The 13,672-nt window shown below is 40.2% G+C and overlaps 2 protein-coding genes across 3 annotated transcripts in view; one reads left to right on the forward strand and one right to left on the reverse strand.

The window, feature by feature from the left end:
* The window catches only part of slc13a4 (solute carrier family 13 member 4), a 34,440-nt gene extending 22,485 nt beyond the window's left edge, over positions 1 to 11,955 (forward strand). For both annotated transcript variants that reach the window (XM_038738838.1, XM_038738840.1), the window contains exons 9-16: positions 3,209 to 3,328; positions 3,518 to 3,619; positions 3,941 to 4,042; positions 4,352 to 4,455; positions 5,962 to 6,074; positions 6,452 to 6,613; positions 8,758 to 8,895; positions 9,126 to 11,955. In XM_038738838.1, the coding sequence (XP_038594766.1) occupies positions 3,209 to 3,328; positions 3,518 to 3,619; positions 3,941 to 4,042; positions 4,352 to 4,455; positions 5,962 to 6,074; positions 6,452 to 6,613; positions 8,758 to 8,895; positions 9,126 to 9,263 (979 nt within the window). In that variant the 3' untranslated portion in view covers positions 9,264 to 11,955. The remainder of the gene's footprint in view (positions 1 to 3,208; positions 3,329 to 3,517; positions 3,620 to 3,940; positions 4,043 to 4,351; positions 4,456 to 5,961; positions 6,075 to 6,451; positions 6,614 to 8,757; positions 8,896 to 9,125) is intronic.
* Positions 11,956 to 12,107: 152 nt separating this feature from the next.
* LOC119918217 (cytochrome c oxidase assembly factor 6 homolog) lies at positions 12,108 to 13,670 on the reverse strand. The gene is made up of 3 exons (XM_038738844.1): positions 13,519 to 13,670; positions 12,974 to 13,140; positions 12,108 to 12,811 (listed from the first exon to the last, which is right to left on the reverse strand). Exons 2-3 carry the CDS (start codon positions 13,115 to 13,117, stop codon positions 12,713 to 12,715), a joined length of 243 nt encoding a protein of 80 aa, XP_038594772.1. The 5' UTR covers positions 13,118 to 13,140; positions 13,519 to 13,670; the 3' UTR covers positions 12,108 to 12,712.
* Positions 13,671 to 13,672: the final 2 nt, after the last annotated feature.

Raw genomic sequence — 13,672 nt, forward strand, 5'->3', positions numbered from 1 at the left:
TATGTCAGCATGTACACAATATTTACCAGAACCGCCAAAAAAGTAAGAGTAATACAGAAGAAGATGAAAGTAAATTTTTTTAAGCTGTATTTTTCTTTGAATGACAAGTTGCGTTTATTGCTTCATGTGTCATTGTCATAATCATAAAACAGATTAATTAGTACTTTTAACACATCCTGAAGTTTGCCGTGTGAAGGTTTTTCTGTGTAGAAGCAAGTCATGTTTAAAAGTCAGGAGTTTTCTTTCGTCCCTCTACTGTAAGAGCCAATGCGGTCACTTTTTGGGGAAGTGGCTGATTCGTCTTTTCAAATAAATTATATTTAACGGTATCACAGTGTGTATCACTAAATCGCTCCATATGATTCAAAGCAGGAATTTAAGAATAATTTACATTTAAGGCCGGGGCAGCTGTGGCTCAGGAGTTAGAGCGGGTTGTCCGTTAATCGGAAGATCGGTGGTTCAAATGTTAGACATTTTAAATTAAAACAAGAATAACAATCATACACAAGATAAATGTATACCATTGAGTTTCCTCTGTCCCGACTGGTGGGGACAGAAGAAACAATGCTCAACTTCCATTCTAAGTCAAATTATACCAAAGTCGTTCCACATTTGTACAAAGTTGGTAATCACATCAAAAAAAAATTTCTGTCTGTAACATTATCTTTTTAAAGTGACATTTATCTGAAAAGTGTATCAATTGTCCTGGCTCTCTCCTATGTTTATTTACATTTTATGGCTTCTTGATAAATGTTTACAGTACATATTCACAGTTCGTTATTGTTCTTTCCTCATCTTTTCCATATAAATCAACTGAAACAAAGTAATTGAATGTGCTGAATTACTGAAGGGATGGTAGAGCTGGTTCTGTATCACAGACCTGATCATCATCTCTGAATGTCACCTTATTTATTGTCCATACACCAGAGAGCTCAGTGAAGCACGTCTGAGCAAACATCGGGGCCTATTCAAACAATCTAGGCTATAACGCATTTGTCTAAAGTGTGTTTAGGGCGTAACATGGATTAAACCAATCAGAGTATCATCTCCCATTACCTTTAAAAGCCAGGTTTGCCTGCACCTGGCGCATTGCTATTTAAATGGTGGGTGAATGGCGCGTTATGTAAACCATCAATTGTGATGCAGGCTCGCTGCAGAGAGAGAGAGAGAGGGGGAGAGAGAGGGAGGTGTGGACCTACTTGTTTTTGCCAATTAATGCATTTTGAGTTTTAAGTTTTCAAAAATATTTAAGAGTTGTTTTGTACACTTTGAATTATAGTGTAGCCTAGGTGACCTATACCCCTACTGTGCATTAACCCCGTAGCAATAACATTGGGCTATGTGAGTGATAAAATAAGTCGGGGATGAATACCTCATGACTTTTGTATCATGTTATAATGTGCTAGTTTCTCTTAGCTAGCATTCAGACAAAAAATGAAAACCTTCACTGATCGTCTGAAGACATTGCACTTCATGACCAACGTAAGTACAGATGGAAAGCAAATTAATACACTAAAACTCCTCTAGCATTACATGAATTAGTAACTCATTTGCATAACCAAATACATTTTTTATACAGAAATAAATACAATTAAATACATTGTTGGCACTTGTTGAGAAATAAAAGCTATATACAGTTAATCATGCCAATTTTTAAGTGCACTGAAGATGAATGACCACTGGTAGCCTATTGGGCAGACCAGTCGGTTTGTACAGACCCCTACAGTGGTGTTCTTTTCTTTAAACAACAGAAAATAACAAGCTGTGCAAACATTTCTTAGGTGCCTCACACTAACAGTGACTTTGCTGGGTTGTGTCGACAAGTCAGCGACCTTTGTGGCACCTGCTGTCCATAAAGTGGAGCTTTCAAGGCAGAGCAGGCAAACCACAGGTAGTGGTAGTAGCATTTAATCGCTGACAGATGCTCACATGACACACTATAATGTAGTGTGTGTGTGTGTGTGTTTTTTATATTAGATATATTTATTACCAACCTCTCTCATAATATATTCCCCACTACAGAAGCTATCACAGTGACTTCTACTTCTGCTTTCCCACAAAGAGATAGTTCACGGTGATGTTCTAATCACAGATTAGGGATGTTTTTGAATTTGAAGTTACTCCATATATATAAATTGGATACTCGGTGTGCAAAGAAAATAGTAGGGACATTGTATCTGGTACCAATTTTTAATAAGAACCCCTTTTAAAGGTTTATCAGTTGTTAAAAACATTTACATACCACTTATAAGCCATCAATACAACTTTTGGGTTGTCATGTTATGAAACATCTCTATGGCTGGTCATTGACAATCAAGCCAGCAAGTCATTAAAGCAGACTCCTGGATTAACTAAAGAGTTAAAAGACAAATCAAGTGTCATCATGGAGTCCCATAGTTTATAACTGGTCTATACAGCATTAGTGAAGAATGTATTAATAAAGCCACTAGTGGTTCATAAATCAAAGGGTGCCAAAGGGAGTAGCTCAAAGATTCCTAAACAGTTTTGTGCACTGTATTGTATGACAGTATTCTGCAGTATGAATGCAGAAAAGCATTACAAAGCACTCCAGTGACAATTTAGAACAAACCCTGTTTATAATTTTGTTATTCCAAACAATAACTGAAACTGCATTTTACACCAGTGATTGGAGGAAGGTTCCTCAAGAGAATTTAAGTGAATCACTCTGGCTCCTGTCCTGCAATTTAGCCATACCGCGGTTATTCCTGCTGGCTTTACTGTCACAGCAGAGGTCAGTGGTACTTGCACTGAGTCACCTCTTATCAGTCTGGAGATTCAGCTGTGCTGCTGCACAGATCAGCAGAACAGCTTTCAGTCAAAGCAAACACACAAGACCGAGGGTCAAGTGAAGTAGCTGATGGGGGGGTGGGACTTTCTAGGTAACAATTTTTTTCTATTTCTATGGTCTAATTTTTATCAGTAGTCACAAGGTTGAGCCTTTAAAGAGACCATGTGTAGTATTTACACATCAATACATCTCCAACACATTATCAAAAACATTAACATATCAAATCAATGATGGGCCTTGTTGGAGGTGAGTGCTAAAATGAGGGCTTTAGTGTCTCCAGATTAAGACCACATATTCCATCAACCCTCTTCCTGTGTGTGTTAAAAAGATGTCAACCTGCACACACATACGTGCAGACATCCTAAAGGAACTCTCTGTCTCTCGCTTTCTATTTTCCAGTCGTTATCCAGATGCGAAGGTGATAAACTTCGGCACGTGGTTCATCTTCAGCTTCCCCATCGCCATCATCATGCTGGTCCTCACCTGGCTCTGGCTGCACTTCCTCTTCCTTGGCTGCAAGTGAGTGTGTGTGTGTGTGTGTGTAGCCTACTTGTCCACTTCTTAGAGTAATGCATCTTATCATTACAGACTCATGATAATCCCTGGGTCTGTACGCCATTGAATCCTGTGGCTCCAGGATGGAAAAAAACAGAGCGAGTGTGTCAGGTCACCGTGTGGTTGATGTCGTTGTTGTGTGTGTGTGTTCAGCTTCAGGGAAACGTGCTCGTTGAGTAAGAAGCGCAAAACCAGGAGAGAGATACTGTCAGAGAAGAGGATCCATGAGGAGTACGCAAAACTGGGACCCATCAGGTGTGTACGTGCATTTCAGCACGTGTGTGGTTTCTTTGTCCTAGCTTTCCTGACTGGATGGCCCTGTATTTTTTTTTTTTAGGTTGTATTAATAGGAATCTGCAAAACAGAAATTCATGGAAATGTTTTGGATTTTCACATCGGGGCCGTGGTATTTATCTTTTGCATGCAAAAACTGCAATAATATATATAGATATAAAGAAAACTTGCATCACAGGTGTACTCACACACCCAGACATGACATTGTGGCGCAATCACATTATCACTCATGTAATTGTTGCTCACATGCTTTTGTGGTTTCTATGTCTGTGTGTGTCCCAGCTACCCAGAGGTGGTGACCGGTGTTTTCTTCATCCTGATGACTCTGCTGTGGTTCACCAGAGAGCCTGGTTTTGTGCCCGGCTGGACATCTCTTTTTGAGAAGTAAGTGCCCATAACGTTGCGACACACCACCGCACAGTTGGTGTTGTTATCATTAACAAGTGTTAGTGATCAGAAAGGTGCATGTGGCTGTAGGTCGGTAGAGCAGTTTATCAGTACATAAACAAAACGCCGTCACACAGAGACGCATATAGACACCGTACGCATGCACAAAGAATCAGTCCCATAAAAACAGTTAATGTCAAATTATGATAACTACATAAGTCCAAAGACTTTGAAATGTTTGCCTCTTTTTATTCTCCTTCTGCATTTTTTTATATATGTTGTATCTGTGGGTGTTTTCTCTCTCAGGAAAGGCTACAGGACTGATGCAACAGTATCTGTCCTTCTGGGATTCCTGCTCTTCCTCATCCCAGCCAGGCGACCCTTCTCTTCCTCTAGCTATAGAAACACAGGTCAGGCCCATGCACTTGCCCTGGCATAGCTGTACTATGTTTGGTTTATCTCCTCAGGGCACCAGATGAGTGGGGTTTAACATATTGAACAATGTAAAGTGGATCAGTGATCAGCACTGCAAATAAACATCAATTACCATTCAAATATTTATGATGATGGGCTACTCCTTTCAACTGAAACTCAGTGAAGCTTTAATCAAACAACAGAAACACAATAGTATTTATAATTTCTATGACTTCCTAAGTTTGGGTTAATTAAAAGAAAAGGAAAAATTAATAATAATAAAACATTTTATTTGTATAGCACTTCAGCACACTCGAAGACACATTTACACAAGTACATTTAAAACAGATAAAAAATATAAATTTAAAATATATGAACAGCAGATAAAAACGTGTGGTGCGGAAATACATAAATAACTAACAAACAGCAGCAGGTGTATATAACATTATTTGATGTTAAAAATAAGTGATTTGAAAGAGTCCATGTCGCTGCAATCTTGGATGTGCATGGGTAAGAAGTTCCTTAGGGAGGGGGCTGCGATAATACTGGAATATATATTTTTTGGATTTCGACAAATTGAGTAGTCTTACCATAGGTGAAGACATTTAGAAATCTCAATAAATAAATCAGCCATAACCAATATAATAATCTCATAATCCCAAACTCTGTGGAAGTTAGATAATCATACACACTGTTCTTGTCCGGCTGCTGCCTGTGTTACCAGTGGTGATGTGTTGCCCATATGCTGCAGGTTCACCGGGTCAGAGAATCAGAAACAGGTCAATTTCAGACATTGGTGTTTTCCACGGTAGAGCTGTATTTTGAAAAACACTGGAAAGTCATTTATCGTATGCTGCTCAACACTTGGTGTTTTAGTGCTGACCTTTGCCAGTCCACTAACCTCTAAATGGCATAACCTAAGAGAAGCAAATGTAGTTCAGGAATGCCACCTGCAAGCCGAGAAGTACCAGAGAAGTAAACACATGGACGACAAAATTATGTTCAACAATTTGACTTTTTTTGTAAAATGTTATCAACAGGACATTTATTGCTTCAGAAAATAAATGTATTTATTGGTCCTTACTTCTTTAAGTCCTTTATTCTAATAATGTTGTTATTGTTTTTCATTGCTAGTATTACCTACTGTCTTAAGACAATGCACAGTAGGTCAGCTGAATTAATTTTAACTTCGGTTTAAATGGAGCTCTTCTTTCGAGGAAATTCCTAATTTATCTACCGTTATCACCAAATTACATACTGGTCGTTTGTTTTCTGGGAACTTCCTAGGAAATTATTTGGATGTAACATAATATACATTACTAAAAATATCTCTCATGCAGTACACAGTATACATATACAGTATATGCACAGTGCCACAAAATAATAAAAACTCATTACTAACAATTCCCAATATTTTTGTAAAAGAATAAAAATATTAAGGACAAAATGGTTCAAAGATGTGTAGCTGTACTGACATATTTTCTGTGGTTTTAAACCTTCAGATGACGATGACCCACTTGCTCCCATGATCACCTGGAAGGACTTCCAGAGACTGATGCCATGGGAAATTGTCATCCTGGTGGGAGGAGGCTATGCACTGGCTGCTGGTTGCAAGGTACTATGCATGTGTTTTTGTGCAAGGTTAGGAGCAATTTTTTTCCATTTTAGATTAGCGTTGGGTTACCTCATGAAAGTCGGGGGAGCTTCTAGATGAGAAGTTCAGATGATCAGTATTTTAAATGTCCAAATTGGATGATTTCGAAGCATCTAATGTCATTTAATCTGGTATTGACAAGAGGCTGTAGGCATAGTTTCAGTGGTAAGTGGCTACCAGGAGCTCTAATCTGTTCCTATCTATCTACAAACCTTTGATTAAATTAAGGGCTTGAGATCAAAGCAGCAGAGATTCAGGTAGACATGATTGCGCCATGAGGGTGAGAGACTCACTGTGCCGTTTGAGGATGGTCACATGTGTTTTGTGTGTGCGCGCAGGTGTCTGGCCTGTCAGTGTGGATCGGGAGACAGCTGGAGCCCATGAGTGGTCTTCCTCCCTGGGCCGTCACCCTACTGGCCTGCCTGCTGGTGTCAGCGGTCACAGAGTTTGCCTCTAACCCGGCAACCCTCACCGTCTTCCTACCCATCCTGTCAGCGCTGGTACGACACACACTTCCTCTCTTATTATTAGTCATGACAAATAACAGATGAAAGAGGAGCGAAGAGTAAGAAAGATGAGACCGTGTATGGAATTATGAGCACAGCCAAATCACTGTCTGCAATGTATTGCAATGCAAACAAGCTGGAGGATGAGATGGCAGTGCTCTTATAGCACACTCATGTGTTGTGTAACATTGATAAAGCAGGTATCATTCGTAAAGAATACGTACAACAATGCAAAGGGCAAGGCAGACTGTGCTCCTTCCTCAGAAAAATATCTAAATATCTAAAATTTGCATGGAAAAATAGGTCAGTCCTTCTAAACTAGCAAACAGGCTTCCTCTAGTTTTTGTGACTTAAAGGAATAGTTTGACATTTTCCAAAATAAGCTTTTCGATGAGTGTTAGCTGAGAAGATCAATACAACTCTGGTCATGCAATATGAAGCTACAACCAGCAGTTGTTAGCTTAGCTTAGCTTAGCATAAAGACTGAAAATGGGAAAAACAGCTAGGTGATCCAGCAGCAGGTGGTCCAAAAGTACCTAAATCTGACTACCAGCACCTCTAAATCTCACTAACACATTGTATCTTGTTTTAATTCCTACAAAAACTCAAGACTCCAACAAATAGTCTGGCACATAACCTCCCTGTGAAACCACCACATGAAGGGACTACAAAATTCGTTTCATTATGCAGCCTTGTGCTGTATAATGACAAATAAACTACCTTGTATGTTTTTTTTGTGAAGAAAGAACTGACAGGGTTTAAATGACTTTAAGCGTCGGCCGATTCCATGTGCACACTACACAACTTGCCGTCTTGTGACGGGAGTTTTAAAGTCATTGTGGCGTTCACACTACGTGACTGATAGTAGACACGGGGTCACACACTACAAGAGCTGACAACGGCTGTGTGACCCGACGGCTGGTCTCCAAACCACCTTTTGTCAAGAAAACACACGTGAAATGTGAAACAGGAAATGACGCAAACCTACACACAAACAGCTGTTGTTTGTTATTTTAAAGAGAGCAATTATAAAGACAAAAACTCTGGGTGAAAGAATGGATTAGCACACGCAGGTAGCACACATCGTCTGTGCTACAGAGAGAGCTGGAGGTGAGTAAAAATTGTTTTGCAGTGAAGATGTAGCTGCCTGCTCTCATTGGCTGGATGTTGATGTTGAGTCCCCCAGATATTTGGCATGCTAGAAATTTGGCTGGCGTCAGCGATGTGTCAGGGAGCCGTTTTGATGCGTCGTTGAGTAGTACACACATAACGACTGGCGGCCGCTGTTCTATTGCTGATTTACCCCTGATCACAGCCTGATGGTCACAGAGCTCACTGACTGGCAAATTGGGCTAAAAAACGTGTAGTGTGAACTAGGCTATAGAGGTGCCGGTAGGTGGATTTCTCTACCTTCAGATAGAGCCACGCTAGCTGTTTTTCCCCTGTTCCCAGTCTTTATGCTAAGCTAAGCTTCATTTTGGCAGACAGATATGCAAGTGGTATAAACCTTCTCATCTACTTCAAGAGAAAGTAGCAAAAACATTTTTCCTAAAATGCCAAACCAGACAGACCTTTAATCTTATCAAAGGACTGTTTCTGCTGCTGTGGTGAAGCAAATCTGTCACTGCACACATTTCCCCATAAGTGCCCATTTTGGCATAACAGCATCACCTTGACTTTGCTTCCCCCATGTGGATTGTCGGATTTTATCTCTCAGATTGCTCACTTGAGATTAATGTCACATGCATGTGTTGGGAGCAGGGAGTAATGCACCTTTCTGTGAGAATGTAAATAGGCCTATGCACAGTTTTTAACAATCATGTGACCTTTGACCTCTCCCTGTTCCTGATGCACTCCATTTATCCCCCTCTTCATCTTCTTCCTTCTCTTCATACTTTCTTTCTTTCTTCCCTAATTTTTCCTTTATCCTTTCTCACTCTCCCCTCCCTCACACCCTCCACCTCTTCCTGCATATTCTTTTTCTTCCCTTTCTCTCATATTTTTCTCTTTTCCCCCCATGATTTACTATTTCTCTCAGTGTCTCTTCTTTCCTTTCCATCTCTTTTTACCTCTTCCTCCTTTATTCTCTCTTTCTCATTACCCCCTTTGTTTTTCTTCTCCCACGTCCCTCCTTCCAGTCTGAGACTCTGCGCATCAACCCCCTCCACACTTTGATCCCGTCCACCATGTGCGTGTCGTTCGGGGTCATGCTTCCAGTGGGGAACCCCCCCAACGCCATCGTCTTCAGTTACGGCCACGTGCAGATCAGCGACATGGTACGGGACTACACATACACACACACACACACACACACACTCACATGTTCTTTCTGCACCTGCAGTATCAAAAGGCTCAAGGGTACAATGTGTCAAAATTTTATGTAATCAGAGGGATAAAGATTTTTCTTTCTTAACTCTTGGCAAACCAATTTGGATATTTATTTTCAAATAGAATGATTTTTTTTTATGTATTACCATTTTATTTTTAATTTCCTTTCCTTCTCCAGGTGAAAGCAGGCTTCGGGGTGAACCTGATCGGCGTGGCGGTGGTTATGTTGGCCATCACCACATGGGGGGTTCCCCTCTTCAACCTGACTGAGTTCCCAGCCTGGGCAGTGGCAAGGAACGTTACCGGGAGTTTATAACCACCGCTGGGTTAGCGCCTGTGGGAAGAAGAGGGGATGAATCACTGAAAGACAGAAAGAGAGAAAGAAATGGGACAGTGTTTCTGAAGAGAAAGACGACACGAAAGTGACATACGATGTGTCAGGAGGAGGTGTTAAGCCCTTCCTTAGACTGATCAAACTGGACCTGAAGGAGAGAGAAGGCTCGAGAGGAGGATCGAGAGAAGTGAAAAACATTATCCGTTGCTTAGATATAATAATTAGAGTTATATTTTTGTTGGCAATAAGAGGGCGTTAAGAGGAATGCAGAATGCCTTTGCCAAAGTGGCCACTGTATTGAGCGCTGACCTCCAGCAAAAACATTTTCTTACCTCTGTTAACAAAGTTTGATGGAGATTCTGTTCTCACCGAATCACTGAAGATATTACTAAAAGCTACAAACATTTTTTTGGTGATCAAGAACTGATATTCTGTTTGATTTAGAATAAACAATGATAAGTTAGGTTTTTAGCAGCTGCCTTAAAGTGTTTTCAGAGCCACATCATGCCAAGTTCTGTGGATTAGTTGATGTTTAGGTAGAAATAAGCTATATGGCCATTGTAGATCAGCCTCTTTTTACTGCCTGCTTGCTGAACTTCTGCTGCACTTTAATGTATTGCTCTCTAACCTGATCACATCCATTGCGACATGGTGGGCTGGTGACAAGTTTGCTGACAGAATTTAGTTTTGATGTACAGTGTAAAAGAAAGCAGCTGACTGCTGTATTAAAGCAACAGAAAAGCATGAAAAGAGGCTTCTACTGTGGCCGATAATGTACTGTATACATAGAGACTTACTGTCAAGCCTTTCAGATGTACCTTTTCACGAGTGTCTATATGACCTCGTTCTAAAGATAGAATAGCTTGTATATATTTAGCAACAAATTGAAAGCTTATACACTGTCCATAGGCTTCTTAATATCTACCTGACTTTACCAAAGTTTCTGAAGCAGATTTTGTGCCCCATCATACTGTGAACATTTTGGAGTTTGTTGGCCACATTTACTCAAAGCTCTTTGTAGTACCGCAAGTGCCTTTACCATATTATTGCCTATCACACTACACTTTTAACATGACTGTCTGTGGTGGGAATCCAAGCTCTAACCCTTACACTGTTAATGCCTTGCTGTTAAAGATGGGCTACGCGATTCTGGAGAATCCCATACCATGAAAGATACCATGATATATAGTGAACAACAACACAGTTGTAACGTCAGCTAAGCTGTGGGTTTGTGAACTGTTGCTGCTACAAAGCTAACATGCAGAGAGGATGATACAGTCCCAGAGCCAGCACACCAGCTCCAAACAGCAATGCTCACAACACCCCTGCTACTATGGCTAACATCACAACAAACCGCTTATATTGGCAAATTATAAAGTAAGCTAAATGTCTGTGGGCAACTCATTTAACGTTACCTGACACACACATCATGGCTGGAATGGTGATGTGCAGCTCGCTCTGACCCACTTTGTTTGTTTCCCGTTTACAGAGCCAGGGCTGTGTACAAACACCAGATTTTTTTCAGCACACACACAGAACGGACAGACATAAAGATGTGTTGTGGATCAGAATCACATACCCCACCTTTAATCTCAGAGCAGTTCAGGAACTCAGTCCACCACCACCCTACTTAAATTACGCAGTAGTGTAATTGCTTTTTACTGTGCTATTTCTCAGCCATATTCTTGTACTTGATACCATTACAATTTTGAGAATGTAAGCTGTACCGTATTTAAGGTATAGAAAGTCCCGGGATGGTTGACTAATCCTACCATCATGTATTTTATACTAACTTGATTTCTTGTAGCTTGTCCTCATTTTGCAGTTATGAACATATGTACACTTGAGGTTAGACACGCTCAGAAATAGTTTCTGAAGTCATCAAATCTGAGATGTGTGCTGGGGTCCTTACTTATGCCAGTAATAATGATCTTTAAACATGAAGATAAAATTCTGTTAGTCAGCAGGTAAAACACACTTAAACATCTATCAAGTATCACCAGCTACAGTAATCACAAATATATATTTTATGAAATTTGTTACATTAGTGTGTTAATCAACAGAATGACCATGTTTGGTATTTATTAGTAGTCACCTTGTAGGTGTTACTTTTCTCCTGGCTGGGTAGCACACAAAGAAATTCATGTTTGGGAAGGTGAGTACCTCCAAGTTATTGTTGAACGCAGCATTCAAAGCTTTAAGGAAGAGAGAAACGGTGAGGTAGCACAGTCTCATGGTACAGTAGTTTGTTCAATCAACTGTCAAATCATAACTTGTCTGGTTGTGAAAAGGTTTGCACATAACATTCACAGTACTGTGTAAAAATATAAAAGATATGCTTTATATTTTTACACAAATTTTAAATGTAATTTGTGGCTTTTTTATATTATTGCATTATAAGTTGAGGTGTTCGCGTAGGCAGAATCAAAAGCCTAAACAAAGCCTTTTCTTTTGTAATGTATTCGGTTCTACTGAAGATTTCATACATCTTGATGGTTTTACAGAAGTGACCTTTGACCCAGGGGCCACACTCCTTTGTAAATACATACAGATTTGTAATATAAAGATAATGTGCCTTTTGCCTGTTTCTAAATGAGCTGTAATATTCCTACTCAGACAAAAACTAGAGTTAGGATGATACATCATATATGCACAACAATAAAAACAACTAAAAGCAGTGATTGTATTTATTTATTTTTTTACACACACACACACCCACCACCTTTGCCTAATAAGGAACTGTCCTGGAATTCAAATGTAAGTACCAGCAATCAGTAAAGCACAGCATTAATTTGTAAATCACACACAAACTGATCAAGACTCATGACTGGTGTGAATACACAAATGTAATTCAACCCAAACTACATGTAGAGGTAGTACGCCACTCTGTGTTCACAATGCAGTGCCTGTTAAATGGAGAGGGGGTTATACTTTAATTAAACACAATGACAGAAAATTCCTCTTGGACAGTGTTAGTTTGAGTGTTAACACAGACCCAGTGTGTGTGCGCGCATGTACAGGGCTACCGTGATCAGTATTACCAACCTTATATATTTCACAAGTAACAATAGTAAAGTTTGTCCACTGTGACAAAATTACATGTATTATACAGGTGAAATTCCACTGACTGAGAAAACTGGATTCACAAACATCAGAATGTGGATCAGACATCTCAGACCAGCTGGGATGGTTGACATGAGTTGATGCCATGAATTTCTGAGAAGGGAAGCTGAAAACAATTTTCAAACCGGTCACTCATTCTATCACTTGGAGCTGCTAATACGCATGGTGTCTTGATGCTGCTTTTTTCTGTACAAATAAATAACGATAAAGGTGAAGTTCAGGTACTCAGTCCAAAGTCCTGCTTCTCTGGCCCTGGCCTGAATAAGGCTAAAGTCAATCAGTTTGCAGATTTTGACGCTGTGCAGTGTTTAGGAAGGCTGCCGGGGTCCTTCGGCAGGCGTGAATCCTTCTGTCTGCATCTTCTCTTTATATTTCAGGAAGTCTCTCCTCTTGGTGAAATATTTCACCTGCCAGGGAAAATGGACAAGATGAGCAACAGATTTCAACCGAGGGAAGTGTGCTTGCTTGAATCGTGAGTTGATGCCAATTCTAAAATGTCTAATTCTGACATCAGGGCCCGCGACCCCAGACCTCACTGATCACAAAGACAAAACGATGGGATAGTTTACCCACTGAGCAGGGCAATTTGCCTCAAACTTGTTCTGGAAGTTCTGGCAGGACGCAGCGTTGTCATCGTTGTCATCCAGACATTTCCACAGCTGGTCCCTGGCTTCCCAGCAGGCCTTCCTTTCTGCAGAGTTTGGAGCGGACATTGCTGCTTGACCCTGGGAGAGATCTAGAAAAAGTGAAGGCTGTGTAAATTAACAGGGATTAATGTAGGCTCTGCTATGTGAAGGTGTTGAAAACCAAATGCTCCACACTGAAAAACTCCTTACCCAACATTAACGTTTTCAAAAATTTGTCTTTATAGTCATCATTAATTTTATGTGTTATGTGGTGTCTGTGTTTACAGTTTATCCCCATATAATGCCCCTCTGGTTTACACTACTTGCTATATGTTTATGTTAAATTTAACCTTCATGACAATACTGTGTTACATGTTCAATTTGATATTGATATCAGTCAGTATCACTCAGCAAATGCAAAGAAAGTAACTAAGCTGACATAAACGTGAACTTCAGATGAGTTGGCTTGTTGCTCAGCTGTCACTCACCAAATGAAACGCTAAAACCTCCCGTTTGCTTCTGTCACTCCATAAAACCGTATAAAATCAGAGTGATGCTGTTACTAAACTCCAAACCAGACCCCGAACAGCTCGAAACGCGAGACTTCTGTAACGGTTTAGCTACTGTAGCACAGAGTAAAGT

This window comes from Micropterus salmoides, unplaced genomic scaffold (genome assembly GCF_014851395.1).
Source record: "Micropterus salmoides isolate LMB-PRFRI ecotype aquatic unplaced genomic scaffold, ASM1485139v1 Ms_hic_scaffold_23, whole genome shotgun sequence".
NCBI lineage: Eukaryota > Metazoa > Chordata > Actinopteri > Centrarchiformes > Centrarchidae > Micropterus > Micropterus salmoides.